This window comes from Toxorhynchites rutilus, chromosome 1 (assembly GCF_029784135.1).
Source record: "Toxorhynchites rutilus septentrionalis strain SRP chromosome 1, ASM2978413v1, whole genome shotgun sequence".
Lineage (NCBI taxonomy): Eukaryota > Metazoa > Arthropoda > Insecta > Diptera > Culicidae > Toxorhynchites > Toxorhynchites rutilus.
The window spans coordinates 150,584,582-150,611,290 of record NC_073744.1 but is presented as its reverse complement, the minus strand read 5'-3'; the positions used below and the strand labels follow the sequence as shown (position 1 = coordinate 150,611,290).

General features: G+C 37.1%; 1 protein-coding gene and 1 long non-coding RNA gene across 2 annotated transcripts; one reads left to right on the top strand and one right to left on the bottom strand.

The window, feature by feature from the left end:
• The first annotated feature begins 16,252 nt into the window (after window positions 1-16,252).
• Window positions 16,253-17,145, top strand: LOC129763142 (uncharacterized). The gene is made up of 2 exons (XR_008740804.1): window positions 16,253-16,568; window positions 16,627-17,145. It is a non-coding gene; the product is annotated as an uncharacterized LOC129763142 (long non-coding RNA).
• A 650-nt stretch (window positions 17,146-17,795) lies between these two features.
• LOC129779496 (uncharacterized) lies at window positions 17,796-19,172 on the bottom strand. The gene is made up of 2 exons (XM_055786992.1): window positions 18,743-19,172; window positions 17,796-18,673 (listed from the first exon to the last, which is right to left on the bottom strand). The coding sequence occupies exons 1-2, from the start codon at window positions 18,899-18,901 to the stop codon at window positions 18,161-18,163; spliced, it is 672 nt and encodes a 223-aa protein (XP_055642967.1). The 5' UTR covers window positions 18,902-19,172; the 3' UTR covers window positions 17,796-18,160.
• Window positions 19,173-26,709: the final 7,537 nt, after the last annotated feature.

Below are 26,709 nucleotides of genomic sequence, written 5' to 3'. Positions count from 1 at the left end.
ATCAATTTCTACTTTGCTTGTATACACTCACTATTGCAATATGGAATAATAGTATGGGGGCATGCATGTAAAACAAAACTAAAAAAATTACAAGTGTTGCAGAATAGATGTTTGAAAATCATATACAGACTACCAATTCTTCACCCTACTTCGGACTTATACTCTGACGATTCTCATAGTATACTGCCTCTTATTGGACTGCGCGAATTACAGACTGTAAAAATTATTCACAGCGTTATAAATGACAATAATATCTATCACAACCTGACAATACCTGCAGCAAATCACCAACACTCCACACGACAAGCCCAAAATTTAATGCGAAGTCGGGCAACAACCAATGTTGGTCAACAGCGCATTTTGTTTTATGGACCGTCCCGTTTCAATGCTTTGCCACCGGAAACCCGAGCAATAACACGTTCAGATCTTTTTAAAAATAAATTGAAGCTATACCTAAAATCGATCATAAGAGTTTTCCTAGTATAGATTTCGATCAACCACAATAAACCACCTCAGTGTTTAGCTTTGATATTTTTGTATACTTGCCAGTTTTTCTCATAATTTTCTACAATCTATGTTTTATTTTCAAATTTTTGTTGTTTCTATTTATCTTTTTTACTATGTTATATTCTTATATTATATTGGATCCCTTAAAAGAAATACTATTTTCTCTGGGATCCATACATCTTTGCTTTACATGTTATTGTCCGCTCACCTCGTACCTAAATATCTTGTTTTGTCCTGTGGAATTGTAAATTATCTTAATTTTTTTTTCAGCAAAAAATAATTGGTGCCCAACTCTAGGATTCTCGAATAAGAGTTTCTTCGAGATGGGGGTGAGTGGAGGGAATATAAAAAAAATTGACCTTTTTTGCGTGGAACTGAAACAAAAAAACACACAAAACTGTCAAAGTGACGAACTTATTACTTTTTATTACGAACTATGCGTAAAATGCGATTTAAATCATATGTAATATAAATGCTATTTAGAACTAGAAATTCTTTGAGTGACAATGAGAAACTAATATCCCATTGATGTGAACAAGGTTAAGAGAGTGTTTATATTCAAATCAATTAAATCCAATGATTTGAAGGACCTAGAACATCTGATGTATTTATACACTTAACGCTTTAACGGGCCGTGGAAACTAGGCAATGAATCGACTCCAACTTCAGAGAACATAATCCTTAAATGAGGAATAACACATATTTACCTTTGAAAAAAATTTAACTATTGAAACAGTTGAAAAAATTGGTGGCAATATAGTTGTCACGGCCCGTTAACCCCAAAAACACTTCACTTTATTGCGTCTTTGGTTATGCAAAAATCCAAACAATATTTCTAGTGCAGCGAAACCGATTATTTCAGCGATTTACAATATTGCAGCGAATAAGAACCGTTTTTTATATAGAGTTTCATACATTTTTAGCAGCCCAAAAAAATTGAGTATTGCCAGATACCTTTAGAAGGTTTTGGCTAAGTAAAATATTGAAATCATATTCCAAGTGCAGCGAAAAGAATATTTTTTGTTAGTGGCATTATAGTACCCGTAAAAGGGTTAAAGCCAGCATAGCACGCGGGCTCCATGAACCATTTTGTATGAGATTTCTTACAATAAATGTCGCACCAATCGTGGGTGGTAGATCAATTGGTCTGAACTTTATAATGTTTTCAACGACTTAGAGCACCTAATGTTTATATAATTTCAAAACGTAGGCTGTTGAATGAGATAAGGGTGAATGAGAAAGAGTGAGGGGGGAATAATATTTAAATATCATGAATTTGTTTTACATAAAATGAGTAAAACTGAAGCATACATATAAAAAAAACTGGATAAAACTGGATAATATTTTAAAAATCTGGAAGATTTTAGGATTTAACTGTTTGACAGGATCGAGCTAAACAAAAACTGGAAGAATCCAGTTTAAACTGGAACATTGGCAACGCTATTATGTGTAATGTCAGGAAAAATGATACATGTAACGAATTACATAATGAGATAATTTAAGCAAGTAGCTTAAGCGTATCTGTTTCCTCATCTTAGTGTGTCTGGGTTTAACGGTAATTCATTGAAATTTATTTGAAGTTAAAAAAAATGTCGGTCACACCCCTAATGAACGCTAGCTTTCATAGCGAAATAGTTGTAAAGAAAAAAGGAGATGTTTAGGAGAACAAATAGTAGATATACTTCAATAGAATCAAAAGGTATCTGCCAATCCTTCTCATTTTCAGCCATGTTTTTATTTGGAAGAAATGTTAAGCTGTTTGTCTTGCTTTAACGAGTTCTATAGATTCTCAGGTGCGGTTTGTTGCACTAGGATATGTATGCAAACGGAGCTTCGCTGGGATTTAGTAGTATGTTCACACCAACTTTTCCTAGTTGCAGTAGTGTATAAAAATTTATAAACGTCTAAGAGAATTATTGGGTTGGGTACTTCTGTTGTAGTGGCGCAATTACTGTATGATGCTTAATGCGGAAATAATGCGAGAGAACAGATAAGATTTATTTTCAATTGAGGATCACTTCTCAGGCAAGCCAAATTAAGGTGAAATCAAGCTTGTTATTCAGCCGTTCCATGCCAAACCGATATAGTGGTTCTCAGAGTTTAATGAAATTGGTAGTTTACTTCCTTACCACGAAATATTAGGCCCATATTTTTTTTATTTCTTGATTAGTATTTTAGAATTTCATTATTTTTTTTTCCATTTTCATTTTGGGGTGGTCTGATCATCAACTATTTCCCCTTTTTTTTCCAAAAAAAACCTTTTTTTAATTTCATAACTTTTAACTACTGTGCCGATTCAGATGATCGACATATCAAATTGATGTCTATGAGCAACTACATGGGCTGGAAAGTCCCGGGATGTTTCATGAAAACAATCATTTTTTTTTCGGCAAAGCTGTATTTATTCCTCAACATAGTTTCCTTCGAGGTACAGCGAGTTTCCAACATTTCGATTCCCTTTCTGTTGTATGAAAGTCTAAGTCATCGAAATCTAAGTCTAGGTAATATGCCTCAGTTTCTGCGATGACTTCCTCATTCGATGTGAATCGATGTGAAAATATGAGGCCGTTTTTTCTTTATTTCGTCGTTCTATTTGTTCAAAAATGCTGCCTCAAACTCTCCGGTAATTGTTTTTCCCTTCTGAAGGTAATCGATGGAGATTATGCCATGCGCATCCCTAAAATCGGAGGCTAAAATCTTCCCGGCCGACCGATGGTCTTTTAGCCGGTTTTCGTGGCTTGTCATCCACTCTAGCCACTCTGCAGACTGCCAATTGGACTCAGGAGTGTAATAATGGATCCACGTTTTATCCATTGTTACTAAAATCTTCCCGGCCAACCGATGGTTTTTGGCCGCTTTGACCGGCTTTCGTGACTTGTCAGCTACTTTAGCCACTCTGCAGACTGCCTATTGGACTCACTCAGGAGTGTGGTAATGGATCCACCTTCCATCCATTGTTACAAAACGTCGAAAGAAGTACCTACTCGTAGTGCACTCATTCCGGTCGATTGAGTTGACACCTATTACGCTTCAACAACGCCAAAATGAATGTTGAATCTTGTTCATTTTTAGTGGCGCCATCTGCTCAAAAATCTCGGTACTTTTCAGCCCATGTAGTAGATGCAAGCTCGCATAAGTCTATGTTCCAAACATCTATACGGCATTGAAAATTGGCCTAACCCACATGACTTGCTCGAAACGTTTGTTTGCTCAGGTTATGATGGCCTTCCCTCGTTCCATGGACCCGATTCTTTTGAATTACCATACCTATAATACGGTTGTTAACAGAGTGTGAACGAGGATTTCACGGATCCACACTACCTAAAGTTGCTATATTATCTCATTGGCAGACCGATCTTATAGAACGTTCTAATTGTATGGACACTGCACAACATAACGTGGAATTTGACAATCGAACGAATCCAGAAAAGGTTCATATATTTTGCACTGCTTAATCTATCATAGCGCGATCTTTAAAAAATCTTCTAGCGTAACCGAATGTATGTCGATCGCTCGGTCTTGATCGCTTCAACGGAAGCTCAATATACTACAAACCATGTTGTCAAACTGTTGTTCGGTAACGCGGAAAGCCCCCATCTCCTATCGCGAGTCAAGGCTCCCATCAGATGATGATTTTGGTTGATTGTGCAAATGAAGATTTGAGAAGAAATAAACGCAAAAAACTCTTCTAACTAACAATGGTCCCAAAGTACGAAATATTTCATGTGCACAGTTCCAAAATTCTTTTTGCTTAATGAATACCACCGTTTGCAAATAGTTCCACTGAGCTCTTCTGAACTTCTTGTAATCTCTGAAGAAGTCAACACATTAAAATCCCTCATTAGTAAAAAAGCCAAAAAATGAATTCACAATGACCGGACCGAATACCACCCGAAAAGCTTCGGATGAAACATGCGCGTTACGAGGCATCCACGTGGTAGCCTTGTACAGCCGGCACCGTGTTCTCAATCAGCTGACGACGTCATGGAACGTTGTTTACAAACAAAGGTGTAAACTCAATCGACCGGAATGAGAGCACTACGAGTAGGTGCAATACACGACGCAGGGAAGAGAGGAAGTGCACTGAGGCGAACATAAGCGGCCCATCAATGAGAGGATATTTTAACGAGTAACGAGAACTGCCTTCGTTTGTGCAGGCTACAAAAAGATGGTGAAAAATATGCTTCGATCTCTTGCTTGAGCAGAATGAATTTTAATGCATATTCTGAATGTGCTAAGAAAGTGGTTTGGAGAAGTTATTCAATCTGTTTTACATTAGATATAAGAAATATAATTTCATTGATGGGTAAGTGCGCTTACACAATATCTAGCTGCAGCGAGCGACCAATTATGTCATCTCTCCGGGTTGGATGCAGAGATAAATGTATCCGTGTGAACCCACAAGGTAAGCCATTTGTTGGTCCATTAGGAAAATTAGTTTACATGAGAATATAAAATAACCAGGATAGGAAGAGAATTACATTGAACGAAGGACGAGCATTGTCTGTTATTCAAAATACCCAATGAAGGTGGATTAGTCGTCTTATAAATACGAAACAACGTGGGGTGACCTTATAAGTCCTTATAAATAAAAAAAACAATGAATACGGTAAGATGAGGGGACAAGATAAACGAACTTATAACGAAAAACAAAAACACAAAAGCAGAAAATTCTTATACTAGATCTCTATCAACGGTTTCCATTCCACTGGTTCAGATCAATCATGGAGAGCAACTGGTCGATGTTAAGTCAGAGAGGACCAAGTCGTAAAATTAAAAATTTCTAGTTATTGATGACATTAGGTTAAACATTTCGTAAGCTACATACCACATTTATAAGAGTTGGAGAATCACGCGTACAGCAACAATAACGCATCGCAAATTGTTTTGAATGCTCAACACAAACCCCTTATAGCAAAAAGCTTCAAGTTCGTTTTTCCCGAAATCATACAAATGTCACATGGTCCGGTCAGACTCAACACCTACCAACTACGAAGTGTACAGTCTACCCGAGCTCAAGCTCATCTGCTCTCTCACTCCTCACAAAGCATCGGGTTCATCGACCGAAGAGCCTCCATCGATCTAAGGCTATCCGAAAAGATGAAATAATGGTCTGCAGGCTTGTCCCCAATGCGAAGTTGATGGCTGCCAGCTCAGCAACATAAACAGGTTCCCGCAGTTTACGGTAGGCGTAAGAATTTTTATTGAAAACACCGAAGGAGCGGATCCATTGAGGCGGGACACAACAGTGAAGTATCTTTTCATGCAATTTATTTTTCATCAAAAATATGGGGAATGAAAATAAGTCGAAGCTGATCTGTATTTCCAAGAATTGTTATTCCATTGACAGATTCAATTGTATCTAATTGAGGAACTGATAATGGTGAAGTGAATCTGAGGTAAACATTGGAAAACTGATATCTGACGATCTATACTGCCGTTCTACGCATAGTTGTCCGTGTCTACGCATAGTATTGTTTGTAGATCGCCAATAAATGAATCGTCTCAAGTACCAGAATTTTACGTCACGCTTTCAGCAGGGCTAAGCAACCATTTATGGGTTGGAAGAACGAAAAAATTCTCAAACAAATAAAAAAAAGTTCAACAGAACACCTTGTTAGCGAATGCCTAATAACAATTAAATTTTACATTCTGCAAAAGTGTTGCAGATCACTCCCTTCTCCATAAAACGATGTTTTGATGCATAATCTTTCGGAAAAAACACAAAAAAACTTATTGTTTGTTCCGAGTATTTAAAAAAAAAACATCAAGTTCAATTGTCCCATATTGATATTCAAGGCATAACAGTCCCACCATGAATTTCTAAACTTATAATCAAGCTTTAGTGATTCAAGTGAGGGGAGCTTTTTACATTTTATTAGACAACAGTTTACTGCTCATGAAAAACCCGGTGTATTGCTAAACTGAAATGTTCAAAGCTTCTGGTAGACAAATTGGCTAGAAAACTTTGACAGCGTTTTTCTCAGATGCTGATTTTGGAACATGGGACAACTATGCGTAGAACGGCAGTATAGTTTTGATAAATTCACATAAACAGAGAGTGGTGTTCAGTCTGAGAATGTCTTCAAAATTCATCAGTATTCCGAGAGAAAGTTCCCAGAATCGGTTCTGAAGAGGTGTTACTCCTGCCAGAACATGGAGATTCATGTTATACGTTGACCGCATACAGCCGAGAGCTATACGCAGACAATTATATTGAATTCGCTCCAATTTTCGAAGGTGTTGAGGGAAAGTAGAAAGTATCGTACTCTAGAATAGACAGAATTGTTGTTTAAGATAGATATAAGATCACCATGGGCCGAAAATCAAACGGAGAAATTTGACTCTCTTTCCGCGTTTTTGCTGTGGGTATTCCAAGTACATTATGAATCAAACCAGACTACAAGATATTTGAAGATCAAAGACTGAGTAATGTTTTTCCTCAACAGCCTAAGTCACAATTTGGCTGTGAACCGCTTTCGAGTAAACACTATCATTTCGATTTCCTGCGGCGGAGAATTCGATCCCTAAATTCCTTGCCCGAGAAAACAAGTTATCTAAGGAATTTTGCAATAACCTTTTCTAGCGTGTGGACTTCTCAAGGAAACCACGCCTTTATTTGCAAGTTGTTTTTTATTATACTGTATTGTTGTTTGGGTAAGGTTAGTAAATAATGATGAAAAAGTTCAACTAATAATTTATAATAATTTGTTTTAATAATTTTTGTACCTTTCATCGGATACCTCCATCAAAGTTCTCTGGTCAACCTCGGCGGCCATTTTATTCCACGATGTCTTCATTTCTGCAGCATCCCGAATCTCCTTTAGGGTAAGTTGGGGTGATTTAGTCATACGGGGTGATTTGGACCACCCCTTTATCTCAAAAAGTACGGTTCAATTTGAATTTTTTATAATGTCATCTCCTTTACTGTTGAACCGTATGTAACTAACGTAGAGAAAATTTTGGTAAAATTCGTCAGGCGGAAGGAAATGGTAGCAAGAATACAACAAGCACTTTGATTGTCAAAAAATGTGTGTTTTCCGATCGTGGTTTTAAGGTTTTTCCCGCTGATTAACCCATTTTAGGCCAAGCGTTCGAAAAATCGAACAGCAACTTTGATAATTTTTCATGTCTTTGGAAAGCTGACATATGGTAATGTGTTTGCACAAAAAGATAGCTTAATACCTTTATTGGGCAATAAATTCGATATAAAGCAAGTATGTTTAGAAGGTGTTCTTACTTTCAATTACCCTTTCAAAACCCAATAAAATACAAAATTATGTGAACTTTTCTATTGTATTACTTTGATAAAAGAACATACATTTCGATATGGGGCAAAAATCGTTCGATTGAGCCTCGTACAGGACAATAACAGCCGGGAAAACTGAGTGTTCGAAAAATCGAACGTTGGCCATAACCAACATTTTTCTTTGCCAAAATGCGCTGCTCATTTACTTTGAAAGACGGAAGGTTTTGCATTTGTTTTTGCATTTTCATTTGTGAATGTTTGCAAATATCAATTAATTCGGTAAATATTATTGAAAATCCTTAACCTTAGGTAATCTCGGCCCGTAGAGTTTCGTGTGTGGAGGGCCTGGAGGAAATGATCAGTACATGTAACAAGGATTTTAATGAGATTGCTGATATAAATATTCTTCCGCCGGACCGAATAATAACTACCCCTTCGATTACATTGTTTTTTCGCATCATTTTGGTATTTTGCCGGTTTTGGAAAATGGATAATTGGAAAGAAATATTTCTTAAGCATAGACATTTCTCCACGGCCAATAATGAAAGTAATTAGTTGAAATTATATGAAATAAAAAATGTCACATCTCACCTTAGGTGGATTAAATTAGGTTTATAATTAGAGACCTCTATCCTCCTGTGCTTGTTCGTCCGGGAATATAAAATTGATGCATTTATGAATACCGTATATTTGCTAATTGAACTGATTTTCAGTTCGCAGTATGTTTGTACTTGCAAAAAAAGTGCGGGTTTCGGACAATGTTCGATTTTTTGAACAGTCATTTCCCGGAAAATGGAAGATAGGAAAAACATAATTCTTGAACATTGGGGTTTCTTTAGCATCAATAATCGAAATTACACCAATGGCTTTCGCAAAAAAAAAAGAATATTTTTTACAGCTTGGTCGTTAATGGGTTAAACAAACTTTTCGTGTATTGTGCAGTAAAGTTCTGTTCGCCCACAGAAGAGGATCAATTTGATGCAGCGAAACTGTAAGTTTGATAACAATAAATGAAATTAATTGCATTTTAATTTTTGCATGATGTGTGGGGTGACATGGAGACGTTTCTGTGGGGTGAATTGGTCCTACAGGTTTGAGGCTTTTCTTTGGTCTAATTGATTCTAGATGCCGCTGAATTATGGGCAGACAACGTTGGAATGAGGAGGAGCTTGAGAGAGCAACGCAAGCCATCAAGGACGGATTTACTTTGACAAAGCATCGATAGTGTTTGAAAACGCTCGAACAACAGTGAATATGTCGCCAATCGGTGTAGACGCATTTAAAAATTGCTCCAAACGCGCGCGCTTTCAATTCAATTGTTTTTTAATTTATTTGCGAATTTATCAATTTTTTGTGCTAATTAACTTGTGTGTCGTTGGTTTTCGTGTGCAGCAAACTAGCGAAACAAAAAGAACAAATATGAATTGCGAAATTTGTGCTACTGGGATCGCCGATAACATCAATCTGTGGGAGTGCGCAGGTTGTCCGAGACGATTCCATGCTGCTTGCATCGGTGTACATCGTAATAAGGTCGTCGAAATCACATCGTACGTCTTACATTGCTGTAGTAAATGCCAGAGTCACGTGCGTACCGAGTTCGACATCAAGGAGCTTACTCAGCAGCAATCGAAGTTGGCTGAACAGCTGCAGCAGAACACGGAAATCATCCATCGGCTGACTCAACATCAAAAAAATGTAAGCATTATACACGAAGCCATGGATAGACAGGAGGGACAACTCGTCGATTTGAAACGCGAGATGTCAACAAACAGAAGCAACAATTCCGCAACGGCTTTGATAAAAAATCATATTACGGCACTTATTGACATAGCAATCATTAATTTGAAGGAAACCAATACCAAGTACCTTAAGTCAATTACATCCGATATAACTCGGGATGTTGGCCAAATGCGCGAGGAAATTGAACAACTGGGTAATTTATCACTCGAAATTGCTGCTAATATTAATGACGGATCACAAAATGCCCAAATTAGAATGCAAGTCCTAGATGAGGTGAAAATGTTGTCGACTATTCTGGGGGCATCGAGTAGTCATACCGAACGATCCCTTCCACCCCCAAATCCAGGCTGGCGAGTGCTCCCGTGGCCGAGTGTCTAGCGTCATAACTAACATGCCGGGTGTTCGGGTTCGATTCCCGTTCTGGTCGAGGGTATTATTCGTCAAAGAAATTTCCTCCGACTTGCACTGTGATCACGCGTATTCTAGAGCTTGCCACTCAGAATGCATTCAAGGCGTGTTGTTTGGCATAGAAATCTCAACTAAGTACTAATAAAAATGACGCAAGTAATACTACTTTGAGACGGCGAAGTTCCTCTAGGAACGTTAGTGCCATTGAAGAAGAAGAAGGCTGGCGAGTTCTAGGATCTACCAGAAGGTGGAAAGCTGACTGGACCGGATATGACGCGCGACAACTCCGTAGGCTCAATCAACAAAAGGAAGCTGAAAAGGCCAGGAACCGTCGCAGAAGGAATCAAAGGATGAACCAACCCAATAGGAATAATCGTCGAAATGTTGACAGTAGAAGGAATTACAGCAACTCAGCTACAAATAATAACAATAATGCGCGCCACAAAAATATCAGGAGCAACTCATACATTAATAACATCCGCCATCATAACACAATAATCAACGCAGGAACATCATCAACAATCATCAAACGAGAAACAATACCGTGCTTCTACCACCGGACAGAGTACTCTTGGCAGCGGCTAAACATCAGTTCTCTAGGCCACCCGAAACGAATCCACGAATAATCAACTTCCAAAGAGGAGAGGTGCTTAACCCATATCCTGAGGACCATCAACCTCCACACACAACGCAGCTACATTCATCGTCTCACAGGTGCATGCCACGCTGCTGTACGACCAATAACGGTTGCTCGAGTTTTCACCACCACTGACGCATTCTTCGGATGAAGATTTAATTCATACTGGTTTACTTGAAATAATTATTTATTGTCAAAATTTCAATAGAATGCGTAGTGCGGCGAAAATGAAACAAATATATAAAACAGTTAATGCTTGCCTGTACAATGTAATACTGGCCACTGAAACCAGTTGGAACGACACAGTGAAAAGTGAAGAATTATTTGGTAGCAATTTTACGGTGTTTAGGTGTGATCGAGATTTGTCATTGTGTGATAAAAAATCGGGGGGTGGTGTACTCATTGCTGTTAATGCCCTGTTAAACGCAATTCGTATTCCTAGTGAACAACATAAAGAATTTGATGATGTGTGGGTTAAAGTATGTATTAACGGCCAAACACATGTTTTTGTATCTATCTATTTCCCTCCTAATTTTGCCAAAAAACATTCTTATGAGAAATTTTTAAATATTGTAGAGTCATTTGTTGATGAACTCGACCCTAAAATTAAAATCCATATTTACGGGGAATTCAATCAAAATACAATTGATTTCATTGTAGACGAGGAGAACGAATCAATCTTACTCCCGATTGTAGGCGAAAATGAGACATTGCAACTTATTTTCGATAAAACAAGTCAACTAGGTCTATGTCAAATCAATCCTATTTCAAATGAACTAAATTGTTTCCTAGACTTGTTGTTTACTAATTGCACAGAAGATTTCCATGTTTCGAAAGCTGAATGTCCTCTTTGGAAAAATGAAAAATTCCACACCGCTATAGAATACTCTTTATTTATCGATAGCACAAGTACACGCCCCGCCGATTGCGAATTTGAGATAAATTTTGAGTTCAAAATAGCAGACTACGAGCAAATTAATTGTAAGCTTAATGATATAAATTGGCCATTTCTACTTAAAGATGAAAGGAACATAGACAAAGCTGTTGAAATTTTTGATGATAATCTGTATAGAATCATAAGCGAACATGTTCCAACAAGAAAGAAAAAACTTGATACAAATTCAAAAACACCAGTATGGTTCACCCGTGATATTAAAAATATCAAAAACAAAAAACCAAAAAGCTCATAAAAGATACAAAGCAAACCAAACTTTGGATAATTTAACAATATATAAAAATATTTGTAAAAACCTTGATACGAAAATATCACTACAATATGAAAGCTATATTACAAGGATAGAAAATAATATTAAATCCGATCCTAAGAAATTTTTCAATTTTGCCAGCGATAAGATGAAATCTAATAATTTCCCATCAAGTATGAAATTTGGAGAATACGTTGGATCAAATGATAGTGATATTAGTAATCAATTCGCCCGTTTTTTCCGAGGTAACTACACAACAAATAACGTGGTTCGAGATTACGATTATTTTTCGTTTTTACCCGAATGTGCAAACTCGGTCTCAATTGATAATATTACCGCTAACGAACTTCTTGTCGCGCTGGAGGATCTAGATTCATCTAAAGGTCCCGGGCCGGATGGTATCCCTCCAATGTTGTTGAAAAAGTTGGCATCGGCTTTCGTTCATCCTTTGTCCTTGCTTTTCAATTTATTGCTAAAATTCGCAATATTTCCTTCTGTCTGGAAAAAAATCATTCCTACTATCCATATTCAAATCTGGTAACCGTTCTGACATAAGTAACTATCATGGCATCGCAATATTATCTTGTATTCCCAAATTATTTGAATCCATTGTCAATACTAAAATGTTCAATCAGTTAAAACATTATATTTCACCGAATCAACATGGTTTTTATAAAGGAAGATCCACTGCCACAAATCTGTTAGAATTTGTATCCTATTCTCTGGCGGTAATGGATAGAGGCAACGTTGTCGAGACTTTCTATACAGACTTCAGCAAGGCTTTCGACAGAGTAGATATTCCAATGCTTATTTTCAAGCTCCAACGTATGGGAGTAACTGGAACTCTATTGAAGTGGGTAGAATCTTACCTCACCAATAGAACACAGTTTGTTCGCTTTAGAGGAAAAATCTCTAGTCCAGTGTATGTCACATCCGAAGTTCCACAAGGTTCTCACTTAGGCCCTTTACTTTTTATCCTATTCGTAAATGATGTGTCACTAGTATTAACTAATCTCAACATTCTAATATATGCTGATGATATGAAATTGTACATGGAAGTAACCAAATGTAGTGATCTTGTGATTTTCCAACAAGAAGTAGATGTTTTCTTCGAATGGTGCGTGAAAAGTCTTTTAGATATTAATGTGAAAAAATGTAATATTATATCGTATACTCGAAAACATGAAACTTATGACTTCATATGTTCTCTAGGATTTGAAACTGTAGAGAGATGCGTCAAAATTAGAGATTTAGGTATAATTCTTGATTCGAAACTCACTTTTGGCGAACACTACAATACAATGATTAATAAAGCAAATAGTATGGTTTCATAAAAAGATTTAGTTACAATTTCAGTGATCCATACACAATAAAAACATTGTATATAAGTTTTGTTAGATCTATTTTAGAATATTGCAGTGTTGTATGGGCACCCTATCAAGAACTGCACTCCAATCGAATAGAATCAGTACAAAAACAATTTTTATTATTTGCCCTGAGAAAGCTAGGCTGGACAACATATCCCCTTCCCTCATATGAAGCTCTTTGTATGTTAATGAATATTGAAACACTTGAGAAACGCAGAGAAATTGCCACAATGTCATGTTTAATTGACTTAGTTTCACACAGGATGCGTTCTGAAAACTTACTTGAAAATCTAAATTTTTATGCACCAACACGAGCCTTGTGAGCACGCAATTTGTTCAAACCAACTTCATTTCGAACTTTATATGCTATGAATGGTCCACTTAATAGAATGATGAGAACGTACAATAAGTACAGTAATGTAATTGATGTGACAATGACGAAGAAATTATTGAAAAAGTCATTGACTGAAAGATCATTGTATTCGTGAATTACAGTTTTGTCATATATGTTTGCTGCGTTGCATTTCGTAATTCATTATTAATACAAAATACCTGATACCTCTAATAATTGATTTTCATAAATATAGCTATTAATTATTCATTAAGTATATTGTAATTGTAATGCAATGTATGTAATTGTTGTCTACTATAGTTTGACGAAATAAAGAAAAGATTCATGCAGAATTCGAAATGATCTCAATCCAATTTTTCTGGTCTGGAATCTGGCCAAGACACCTGATATCGATCCCAGAACACTGTTACTGATTGTATCCCAAAATACTTTACATACACATAAGTATGTTTTTTTTTATGAAACACACACTGGACCAAATCACCCCGCATCAAATTTTAATGTCCAAAAATCATCTATTTTATTTTACAACATATTTGGTAATTTGATATATAATAAGCTTTATATAATGATTAGACATTATTGATTGAGAGAACTGTTTCTCAACTTAGATATAAATGTTAGCTTTATAAACAGTTGCGGTTTGTTCTCAATTTGACCCCCAACACTTCCCGTGAAATTATCTGTATAGCTGTTTAGTTTCTTCCAAATTCCATTAACGTTATTATTGCGGCTTGTTTTAGACGTTCAGCTATCCTCTCCTCTTCTGAGACTCCTAAGCTGGTTCGTCCTAGCAAAATTTAACTAATAAGTGCTTAATAAGTGTTGGTTTTACATACATATACGGATGAAAAAATTGTGTATCACAAGAATTTCAACACATTTATACAATGGGTTCTTTTCCCTGATCTCCCACACCATTGGTGGTGAATCACGACGGGAAGAAAAAAGGATATTTAGATTTTGAGATGTGATGGGATGGATAACGCCAGGTTATAGAAACAACTTTTTCACAAAAGACTAATCATAACTGCTCGTATTTTTTGTCAACCTTTCGCTTAAGTACTAGTTTACATTACTTTGATTAACTCTACACAAAATGATTAATGTTTAACTCTACACAAAATAATTAATGTTTATTACTGGGCGGAGCATCGCACAGGGAAATGGTGAAAGTGAAAATGAATGAGATAGAATGAGGACGGAGAAATGTTGTTGTGTTTGCAATCGGGTTCCCGCTTTGCTCGCACAAACATGACTCAAGTAGGTCGTTAAAATAAAACATCTGGCGCTTGCATCGTGTGACGAATTGTTCACATGACGGTGCAATTCTCGTGTTTATTTCTTGTGTGGGAAAAAGTTGTTTCTTTGGTCATAAATTGTTTAGCGGATGAAGAATAATTTATGACCTGTGGTTAACGAAGGTTTGGGATTTGACATAATTGCATTTCACTAAGTGTGAAATGGGAAGAAACATTTGTGGTTAAGGGTTTAAAGAAATGACTGTGGGAAAGGACATATTTAGGGGGCGATATTTTGCAGTGGCCGCTTCTTTGTCTGACAGGATTTGCTGCTACCTCATCGACTTCACGTCTCCAATACTTGTTATGAAGCCTTTAACCCACTTCAACGGACAATTTTCGATATAAATTCGACAAAAGTTTGCTTTAGGCCCAGTGAGCCAAAGGTGTTAAGCTATCGGTTGTTAAGACAGTCAAGTGCGTCTTCTTATCTCCGCTGGTCAGGCAAGGAATGTCGCAGTTCTGGTGATTATCGCCGCGTCCACGAAGATGTCAAACGGAGATTCCGCTACCTCAACGCACACCGAGAATGTTGGTATAGATGGCAGCAGACCAAAGATCATCCGTAGTGAAGTTTCTCTCTGCCCATGCACGTTAGAGATCATCTTTGGCCACCCGTAAACAAATCATTCAGTTATTACTCCGCTGAGGTGCCTAATCTGGTGTACCCAACTTTTAGCTCGAAGGTCCAGTTAGACGCGAGGTTTTTCACAAAGTTCAGCAGATTGCCGTTTATCTGTCAATGTCTTCAGAAATAGTGGAATCCAGGTTTGGTTGTACGTCTCCTCCAGATTCAAGTCTACCATCTCCACGAGCTGTCGATTCTATCTAAATTCATAAACAGAATTTCCAATCCCACCAAACTCAAAGAACAACTTCCTCTAAATGGAGATCGGCTTTGGGGATAGGGGATGTCGCTTGCTCCGAAGATTTTTTTTCGTTCAACATTGTTATAAATATTTAAACTTTCCATCGCCCATCACGATTTGCTTGAAAACTGTGAATTTGCGTTGCGTTTATAAAGCGAGTCGCTGATGGAGATACGATCCATTCATTTAATTTTTCGGTCAAATAGTGTAGAACCATACATTGCAGCGTTTTACGTAACCAAGGTTCACCCGGTTCCAGGTTCATCAGGTTCCAGGTTCACTCATGAATATAAATATTTTTGATCTGCGTCTCGATTTGATTATCATCAGTGGTGGCACAAACTTCTCAAACAACCTAATAGAAGTGTATTCCAGAAAATATCACATTTTAACGAAGATTTCCTTCGTTAGTAGGGACACTTGCGCATTCTGCGGCCCCTCGGAGGCGAAACACTCCCCCGCGGCGAGTGACATGAGATAGCAAAGTTTCTCCCTTCATTGAGGAAGGTACCTTACTTTTAAACTTTATTTTGATACCCGAGTCAATAACATATGAGGACACGACTTCAAATCTCACCTAGTGACAAACTATAGTCACGCCATTCGCCAACGGGAATGCAGTGACTTGAGCCATCTCACCTCATTCGCCGCGCGGAATAAGGGGGAATGTTTTTCTCATATTATTATTGATGAAAAATAATATCACTGGGATAAGAAGATAAAAAAATATATTTTCAAATTTGTTTTTGCATAGTCCCTTTGCATTAATATGAGTGTATGTTATTTCAATTGTTTTGATTTCGCATCCGTGTTTTGATTCCGCATTCGTGCTTTGATTTAGTGTCCGGTGCAAATTCCGTAAAAGTTTGACCATTCTTTATAAGATTGCAGTGAACATGAATTTTATAGTCTCCTCACATAAAAGCCATCAAGGTAAGATATATTTATTGTCACCTTTGAACTGTTTTCCAAAGCTAAATTTTATCCATAGACAATAGGCTGATAAAAACTATAAAGCTGTCAAGGATCTTTTAATTTTACTGCCCGAAACTGCGCTGTTATCGTCTGGATACTCACTGGATGAGCCCGGTGTGCACGCATCTCACGTCTATCGTATGATCAAGCTGGGTCTCGGAATTGATGAGGACGAAGCTATGAGCACAGATGATACTCCAGCCGCAACTACTGGTGAAGATGCTGCTCCACTAGTGGATGACACCGATCATGCTTCACAAGTAGTTGGAAGTAGTTGATCAAACATACACGATTTTTAACTACTTTTCGTAATTTTTGAAAGTCTGATTTGTGTTTCTGGAGAAAGGAAAAGGCTTGCGGAATTGAATTTCTCGTATCAGTTAGGGTCAACTATTGTAAACATACATTTTAATTCTGTACCGCGTTATAGCGGTGCAGAAGATGTATATTGTTGTCATTAGTAATAGCATACCAAATACTTGAACTGACTACATGTTAATAATAATTATAAATTATTTTAAAATTCACAGTTTAACTAGATTGCATTGAATTAGAGATCATTCAAATCCTTTGGATGTGCCTAATCCTATTTTTGGCTTCCATTGCTCTAGTATCGATAACGAATGAGGATACGACTTCAAAAGTCAAAATGACAAGTTTTTCCACAGCAATCGCCCACGAGAATTGAGTGTGTGTTCATGAGAGTTCATTCAATGTAAAAATCTCACCACAGTCGCCTTCGGAAATTGAGTGAGGCAATTTTTCCGAGCTGTCACTTCTCATTCGCGCATCTGAATCAGCCCCATTATCTAAACTCCCTTCCTCCTCACCGTGGACAAGCGTGGCCATTTTTGAAACCTCTTCTTACCCTTAAGTTGTCCACGTGGTATGTAGACAGCCTCTTACATGTGTCATTTTTTTATTAGTACTTAGTTGGGATTTGTATGCCAAACAACACGTCTTGAATGCATTCTGAGTGGCAAGCTCTAGAATACGCGTGACCAAAGGGCAAGTCGTAGGAAATTTCTTTTGATGGAAAGTCTCGCACCAGAACGGAATCGAACCCGAACCGGCATGTTAGGTGTGACGCTAACCACTCGACATTTGGTAAGCCTTGTTAGAGGAAATTAAATGTATATAAACAAGAACTCAAGGTATGTTTATATTATAAAAAAAATCTCCGTCTTCTGTTCGACAGTAATACATTTATTCTCAACAATATGCACCTTTGACAATTCACGTTTGTACATATCGGCTATGATCACTACACATTTACAAGCAATTCCGCTCTCGGTTAAGATATAACACCAAATAAAATAGTACGGACATTTATCCTGAATTTGTCTGGAAATGTTCAGCAAAAGGATATTGTTAAGAACGGTTGGGAATGCTTCTATATCAATGACTTTGAGCCAATTGAATTTGAAATCTCCTAGTAACTTACGCAAGGTTTTATTCTCTCAAAAATATATCTCACTAGTAGCTCTAAAAGTGATGGTGGGTACGGTAGTATCGAAGCTACGGTCTCTGAAGAATCACTCGGATGGCGTTCACATATCCGTGGGCAGAATATCCGGGATGAGATACTTGCACAATTCTTGTTCGCCGGAAACGAAGCAAACTTTACTGGATGTTTTCTCATCCAGCCAAGCTTTGATCACTGGCCAAATTGTGGAGAACACAATTGGTGCATTGAGAATCAAACACACCCCCAACCGCTCTGGATAGTGTTTACTCAGTAACCAAATCAAATTCTTGATCAGCTGATAATCCATGCAAGAAGTACTGAAATCAGCCATGTCGAATACGATGCACAAATTGTCGGTTACTTCTTCGAAGCATCGTTTGCATGCCTCTTCCAGGCAGTGAACGATGAATTTAGTTAACTCGTCGATGTCTCGCTCAGATGAGTGGTTTTTCGCGGGAATATAGATGACCGGTCGCCCAACGCAGTCTCTGTGTAGTAATACTCGCGCCTTAGTAGCGTTCGCTTGAATTGCTGGGCTGTTGACCAAATTCTCGACACCGTACTCTTCACGCCATTTGTTGGTTTTAAGTATAGCCTGGAGGAAAATTCAAATCAATTTGACATTTCAATACCAAATATGGCAAATAAAATCAAGCAGGGATACCTGGAAGGCAGCGTCTACAGTTTTGAATGCGAGCAGATAGCGTCGCAGTGAGAATTCATTGTGGTATTGCTTGGGATCTGCACTGGCAATAATCTTCATTCGCTCTTTCAGCGCAATCAAATCCGCCGTATTCACACCAGCTCCAGGCTCCATCACCATATGTTACGCGATACGCACTGCCCCAAATATAGTACGGAGCGTAGGCGCACCGTTTGCAACTTTCTCGCTGACTGTCTTCTGTTTTTGTTTGAACAGTTTGCCTCTCCAAAGAACGATCGCAACGATTGCAACTGGGAAAACTATGACTAATTAAGCACGGGTATGTGTCCTATGCTCGTCGTTATCTTATCGGTAGCGTGTCACTTTGGGGTTTCGTGATAACAGAATCAATCTTCCGGAGTCCTCAATTTCTTCAACGAATCAGTCATTATTTTGTTTATTTGACAGTTGTACGCAAAGTGCCGTATTCAATATTCCAAAATAATCAAAAGAAATGAATAAGGATTAAGCCGTATTTACACTCAATAGTAGAAATTAATATTCAGTGGATGGTACCGCAAAGGAGGATGAAAATAAAAAGAGAAAAATTTAATATGTAATATTGGAATTGAAATTTGATTTCATATCTGATTTCTTTGTAACGCAAGCACACCAACTTTTGTAAGAAAAGCAGCCTTCAACTTCAATAGTTTGACAAAGCTCGTTCCAGATTAATTCTTTTTGACGTGGGATTACATCTAATGTGCGATTTACATAGAACGTTACGTCTACGTTCCGTCAACGTCTCCACCAATTCACACATGCAGTCAATGCTTGCACCAGCACCGTCACGTCAAATGTCAAACGAATGACTTATTCAATGTTATTCATGGTGTCGCCGTCTACAACAATTTTGAATTGCAACGCCCTCTTTCAAATCAGTATGCCTAGAATCAGTCCTAAATTTAGAAAAATTCAGTGAAAATCATTGAACTATATTATTTAAATGCCTAAAACCTGTAGTCCCGACCCTTTTTTAACAATAATAATATATAGACTGTTTTTCTCAGCTAGTCGTGAATTGATTTTGACTGAGAAATTTGAAACTGGGAGATATGTTGGCATAAAAAATGCAGTCAAAATCAAAACAAAAGCCGAGACACAAAGCCCAGACAAAAAACCAACGAGCCGTCCGTCTCCGTCAATTATTCTTTTCTACAAATCCTGCCGGTCGTTTTCGTTGAATGTATGCTGACGGGTCATTACGTTGCCGGTGTATGTGAATGTTTTCATATGAATTGCATGGTAGAATAACTGACGTAACGGAACGTGACGGGACGTGAACGTGACGTGGATGTTGTATGGGAAACGCACTTAATCCAAATATATGGGGGGTCAAACGAAAACCTAAACACAGAACATGCAGGAAAAAATGGAAGAATTCGAATGCTTAAAATTCCAACATTTTTTAATAGATCGGAAAGATGTTTGCATTAATTGATAGGAAATATTACTACGCATCTATCAAAATGAACAATAGCTGTGAAATGTCAAGCGTTATCTACACGTCCTAACCTGAGGTCCTAACTACCACGTTTTGATTGGCCCGATAGACGGATTCCCCAACACAGACTTCAAAATCAATGGGCCTGGGAAGATCCTCTTTGAAAATATAGTAATTTACGTTTAATGCGACACACAGTGGTCCCTCAGAAATTCTAGGTGGCATTAAATAGAAAAATTAACAACAATGCCTGACCAAATGAATGGTCTAGTTTTGTTCTAGAACCTTGAGAGCATCTAGTATCAAATATGGCAACAGTTTCAGTGACGGCTCTCGTTGCGAGAACGACGTGGCAACATAGTGTTTGATGCAGTGAACCAGTGTAGCGATCAACACGCATGTTTTGTAAATTTTGCACAAGTGCTACAAAATACGCTAAAAAATAATGTGACGGTGTTCTGGATAGAGAATTTTGCTGATTTAGAATGTGTATTCCGTTTTTAGTTTAAAAAAATTTGAAGCTGTGAAATAAGTGTTTGAAGGTAAGTATATTTCTACATTGAATTTATACAAAAGTAAACCTACAAAAAATACTCCAAAAATCTCCAAAGTTTTTTATAGCGAAATGTCTTCCTTAGGGTCCCCTCTAGACTTTCTCTTTATGACTTCCGCCCGCAACCGACCGCTTTGCGAAAAAATGCAATTTTATCCCCTCTCCCTGCACCCCCTTTTGGGTTTTGGGTAAAAATAATATTGAAAACGTTTTCAGGAAGTTTGAAAACATATATTTAGACACTCCACACGTGTTTTTTCGAAAATTTCAAATTTTATCCCCTCCCCCAGCCCTTGCCCTTGCTTTGGAGTTCATAACCAAAATGACTCAAAAATAGATTCAGCATTTTCGAAAACCCCCGTTCACCAAATTACAAGGCATTTTCATTCATTTTTCTATTTAATGCCACCTAGAATTTCTGAGGGACCACTGTGCGACATGCCGAGGCACCACTCAGTGTCGCATTGGAGGCGGTTCTGACCTGTAATTGGACATTGGCGATGAGAGTGGTATAGTGTCGACGTCTGGTGACAACTTCCAATGTGGGGCCATAATTTGGGCCCGAACTCTATGTTTACAAAAATGTCCAATTAGAGGTAAAAATATCCAATTAAACGTGTAACATTACATATCTGTCCAATTGAAAAAAAAATCGCATTAAATGTAAATTACTGTACATGCGAGTCGGGGGTATTTTTATTCCCACCGAGAAGTATTTCCCTAACACGGACTTCCAACTCGATGTGCCTGGGAGAATCCTTTTTGTAAATACATGCAAGTCGTGGGTATTTTTGTTCACACCGAAATGTGTTTCCCGAACACGTACTTCTAAACTGGGTAGCGTGGGAATGTTCGTTATTTCAGAAACTAGAGGCAAATGAACTTTCAAGTTTAAAGCGTTAAAAGTACAAATTGAAGTTGTTGATTCATGCAAGCCGGGGGTAATTCTGTACCCGCATGTTTGTTCTTGCACTCCGGAATGTGTTGTCCTGACACGGTCTACAAAAGTGGGTATGAACACAACGCTTTAGCTTGGTTATTCAAGACTTCATTCGAAGATATGCCTTCATATCTTCTGCTCACTGATTTTCTACGCATACCGTTTGATGATTAGGCAAAATGCTGATAACCATTTGCTACGAAAACGTCGATTGATTCAACAATACACGTTGGACGTGCATGTCAAAATCGAAATGGAGTGCCTGAAGTTCATCAAATCAAGCAAATCCGCTGTTCGAGAACTACGTACACCTGAGAAATGCAATAATTTGAGAGGGAAATGTAAAATACGATTATCGTTTGACAATTCTTCCGTTCACATATTTTGGTAGTTCTAGGCATAATATCAAACGTAAAAGGACGGTCATAAAATTTAATTGTAACGAAGAACATCTATTACATCTATTACAATGCATGAATTGATCTTACATGGCGATTGTTTAAACTCAAACTTATGAAGCATATATGTTAAATTCAATTGAATTCGAAAACTATTCCATTCAATCAATAATTTAATCAATACAAACAAATGCTTACTAAGCCAATGATAGTCCCTCGTCAACCTCACAACCTGATATCATAGAAATAACCCACCATTCTTTTCGAGAAAAGTTTCACAAACGTATTATTTTTTACTAAATTAAATATCTCACAACAATTCAATAGCATACAAAACGAAGACATGTTATCATATCTGGCATCCTTTTACTAGGACGTTTACATGTAGAATGAACTAGATTGTGATATTATTGAAACGTCTAAATACGTCATAGCACGCGATGAGCTCCAATCAATCGCTCCGCATCGCATTTACTGTGTCCTCGGCCTGAGAAGATATAAATGCTAGCATACATGTATTTTCTCTTGAGGTAGACATTTATACATACTATTAATGCAGCTATTTCTGCCTGAAAACTGTTGACCAGTTTCCCATAGCAACAGAAACATATTATGATAATTATAAGGGGGTAAACACGAGTAAACTCGATTCAGAACGTTTCTGTTGCTAGGCAAGCGTTATTAAGAACAGGTAAGTTTTTTATTTTACCTGGTTGCAAACATTGCTGTACTTCATGACATCTTGATGATAATCGGTTCATTAGATTCTTGTCTGGGCTTCCTGTCTAGGTTTTTTTTTTGTTTAAACTTTTTGTTTTGATTTTAGCTGCAAGTTTCTGGTTCATAATCAATCGCGAATTGCCGAGAAAATCGAACGAAAAAGGCTAAGGAAACTTACCTTTCCTGTATGAATAAAACATCCTATGATATAAAATAGCAGGCTTTTTTTGGTAGTGGATAAAATATATTGAACGAAAATGCTGTCTGGCAATGATTTTATATTATAATAATGATAGGTGCGTGAATATATTGAAAAATTATTGTTGAATAAGAATCAGGACCAGGGGTCTCGAGTATTCAAATAATATTAATGAATTATTTTCATTGAAGATGTCAAAAGTTCAAAACTGCGTTTGTAAGAAACCCACTGATCTGGCCACATCATTTGGGGCGAAAGCCGGTCTAGTGGAAATTGACATCGATAGATAGAAATAATAGAGTAGCAGACAATTTAAACAAAAATAAAAACGAATAGCAGGTGAATTGTAAGTCAAATAAAACTGAGAATTAAATGAGGCATTTTTCTGGAAACTATTAGTAGTGAGGGCGGCAGTATAATAAATAATACCTAATAAAAAGTGGGAACCAATTTACTAGTAACAAACTAGAGAAATAGTAAACTACTCAAAGTTTACTGGTAAGTTGATGTCACTTACTGATCACTATTTTAGGTAATAATTGACGTAATATGCAGGCTAGTGTTTGAGTACGAATTGATCGAATCGTTGTAGGAGGAAAAAAAGAGAAACTATCTTTGTAAGTAGTAAATAAGAACGATATTGTTATTGAGTTATTTATATTGAAATTCAATTACATTTGCGTTTTGAGCTGCTAAAATTTGTTGCTACAAAACGGTAGTGTATTCCCTACAATCCGAACAGCCTTCATAAGTGCTAATCTAAAGAGGGTATATTTAATTAATTACAATTCACAAATCTTGAAGGCGACACTATATTATGATGCAAATAACACCAGATATACTCTACAAAAATGTTTGTGGAACAACTTCCAATCGATATTTTTGAGTGATTTTTGAAAAACTGAAACTGCGTGAAAAAGTCAGCGTAAAATAGGATGTACATAATTTTAAATGTTCAAGCTTCTAGTTATGAAAAAAACGCTATTCTTTGCTCCAGTGTTTCTCTAATTGTCTCAAAACATTGAAAAATCGACTAACAAAATTATAGAAACACTGGGCTAAAAAATTATCTACTAATATTGATACTCTCTGCAATATTTGCAAAAACTACAGCTAATGAGCTAGCCATTTGGTGTCAGAGAACGAATCATAGAGTAGTTTGAGAGGATTAATTAAGTTGATCAAGACAGAGAAGTTCATTGTGATTTTCGGGAAAAAATGACGTAAACTACAAAAAACTATGAACTTTGAACATTTTTACTTCTGAAGTATTACTTTATTTCACAATCGGAGTACTGTGAGAGTAACTTTATTTGATTCAGGACGTGTTGTATACAGTCAAAGCACAAAATTGTAGAATTTTGGTGACTCTCTGATAGTTGAAATTGCATCGGATTCCTCGTTTCCATATTTTTTCATCACTTACAACTCTCCATCACGATCTAAAACAAACATCTATGCGTACGAGACGAGGCAGTTTGATTCCGGGAATTGTTGAATAAAATCTAAGCTTTCACAACAGTCCCTTTTAACTCAAAACTTCGATGCCTATTATGCTCCCAAGCGTGGAAAAGTTGCCTTTCTTATGCTTCCTTGACAGCCTCTACGTTTTGAATTGAGACTTCTTTTTTGGAAACAATAGAATATCACAGGGAGATCGGGGCTACAGTGTGGATGTGGTAACGTTGGGCTACATTTTTCCTCATAAAACTTGTTCACAACAAGGGAGAGCCGGCACGTTGTCGTGATGCAAGATTCAGCTGTGTTGAAGTCGCAGACGCCCCAGCGTGAAATTTTATAGGAAATTTTTGGTATGGACATTTGCGCCAGCGCGGGAGATGGCTGCCCAGCAAACATTAAATCGTATAATTTTGCACGTGCCAAGTCTTACAAGAAATCCGAATAAATCATAATCGCATATAATATCAATCAAAGTATGTATTGTGTATATTTGAAATCGCATAAAATGTAAAAACTCGATTTTATATACCATTATCAAATTAAGTCGCAATTCGGTATAATAAGCATCAGTTTTATGATGTACATTGTCGTAAAATATATTTAATCCGCATCATATGCGTATATTACACTGATGCAGTTTGTGTGTCGTATAAGCGTATAATTTAAATCGATTCAGTACTGTAGTAAATCGTGTTGCATGCTGAAGAAAATCATGAAACAGTAAATCATATTAGATCCTAATAAAGAACACATTACATCATATTGAAATGTCAATGATGCACTCGAAAGTTTTAACCGCTGTTGAATTAAATTTCAAATAGCCGCGCGAGATAGCTGGTGGATGATAATCCAGACGACCGGAGTTCGAACCCACATCGGAGCAGTTTTCACCAAACATCAATCTGTGGCATTTTAAACATTCATATTCCACTCCCAACACAAGTCAATCAAACAATTATTATTTCTACGAACATAAATACTCATATATAGCGGCGATTCGTGAGATTGTAATAAACATTTCACGAAAATATTTTGCGCCATTTGTTTTTTTCTATGTCTGTAATAAATCATATTTGAGTATGGCAAAGTCGTATTTGGTGCTTTGACAATTCATGAAAATATTCATATTAGATCGCAATTCAATTTCAACATAATCGCTATTATAGCCGGTCAAAGTTGCATATTCATCCAAACAAATTCGGTAAGCATTTGCCATGTATGTATATGGCCTCCACTTTTGCATGCATATGCCAGTTAGGCGCATTATATGCCAACCAAATTTTAGGGCATATGTTGTTATATATACGCTTGTTATGCGATTTAATGTTTGCTGTGGCCCCAGCGTGAAATTTTATAGGAAATTTTTGGTATGGACATTTGCGCCAGCGCGGGAGATGACTGGAGATCCTAGTCGTGTACCATCATCTGCCGTCGTCTTCCTTGTTCTTTTTCGGTCAGAGTTTGGTGCTTGAGGATAATTTCAATTTAATAAAAAAATTTAATTTCTAAAATAAATAATATATAATAGTTTCAATATAATATATAAATACTCTAGCTGTACATTATGGCTCTGTTACCAATATTGTAATGTCGAATTTTCAAATGGATAATGATCTTCATAAAGATTTTTATACACCATTGTATGTTCATTTACTAAAAAAAATTCACTATGGCAAAGTATAGAAATTTCTTCATTTCCTGAAAAAAATAAAAACCTCCAGTATACTTACACGATAGATCATCGAAGTCTACTAGACACTGACGGTCAGTGATGTTTTGAAAAAAAAAACCTATTTTCAATGTGCTGCAACCAAAATATGGAGTGAAACTGATTCTTGGGAAAAAAAATCTAAATCGAAAGTGCAGTTAAGCCGACCTATGATCGATCATATTCCGCAATATGCATTGTCACAATGAACAGAATGACTAGATCACAAGACATCAGTGTCCGCTCAACTTTAAACATAGATTTTATTTTCTTGAATTTGTTTTTATTAAAACCGAAACAAAATACTACTTGAAACAATATTAAAACGGCATATTGGTGCAGTCGAGTTATTTACTTGGGAATTGCTTGTCCACAGAGGGGAAGAGGGGAGTCTAAAATCGTGCTTTTGTTCACACGTGGCATGTTGACAGCCCCGTGTACACATGAAAGTTTTTTCAGCGCATGAACGCACAAATTCGTTTTAAAGACTTTCCCACCCGAGTTG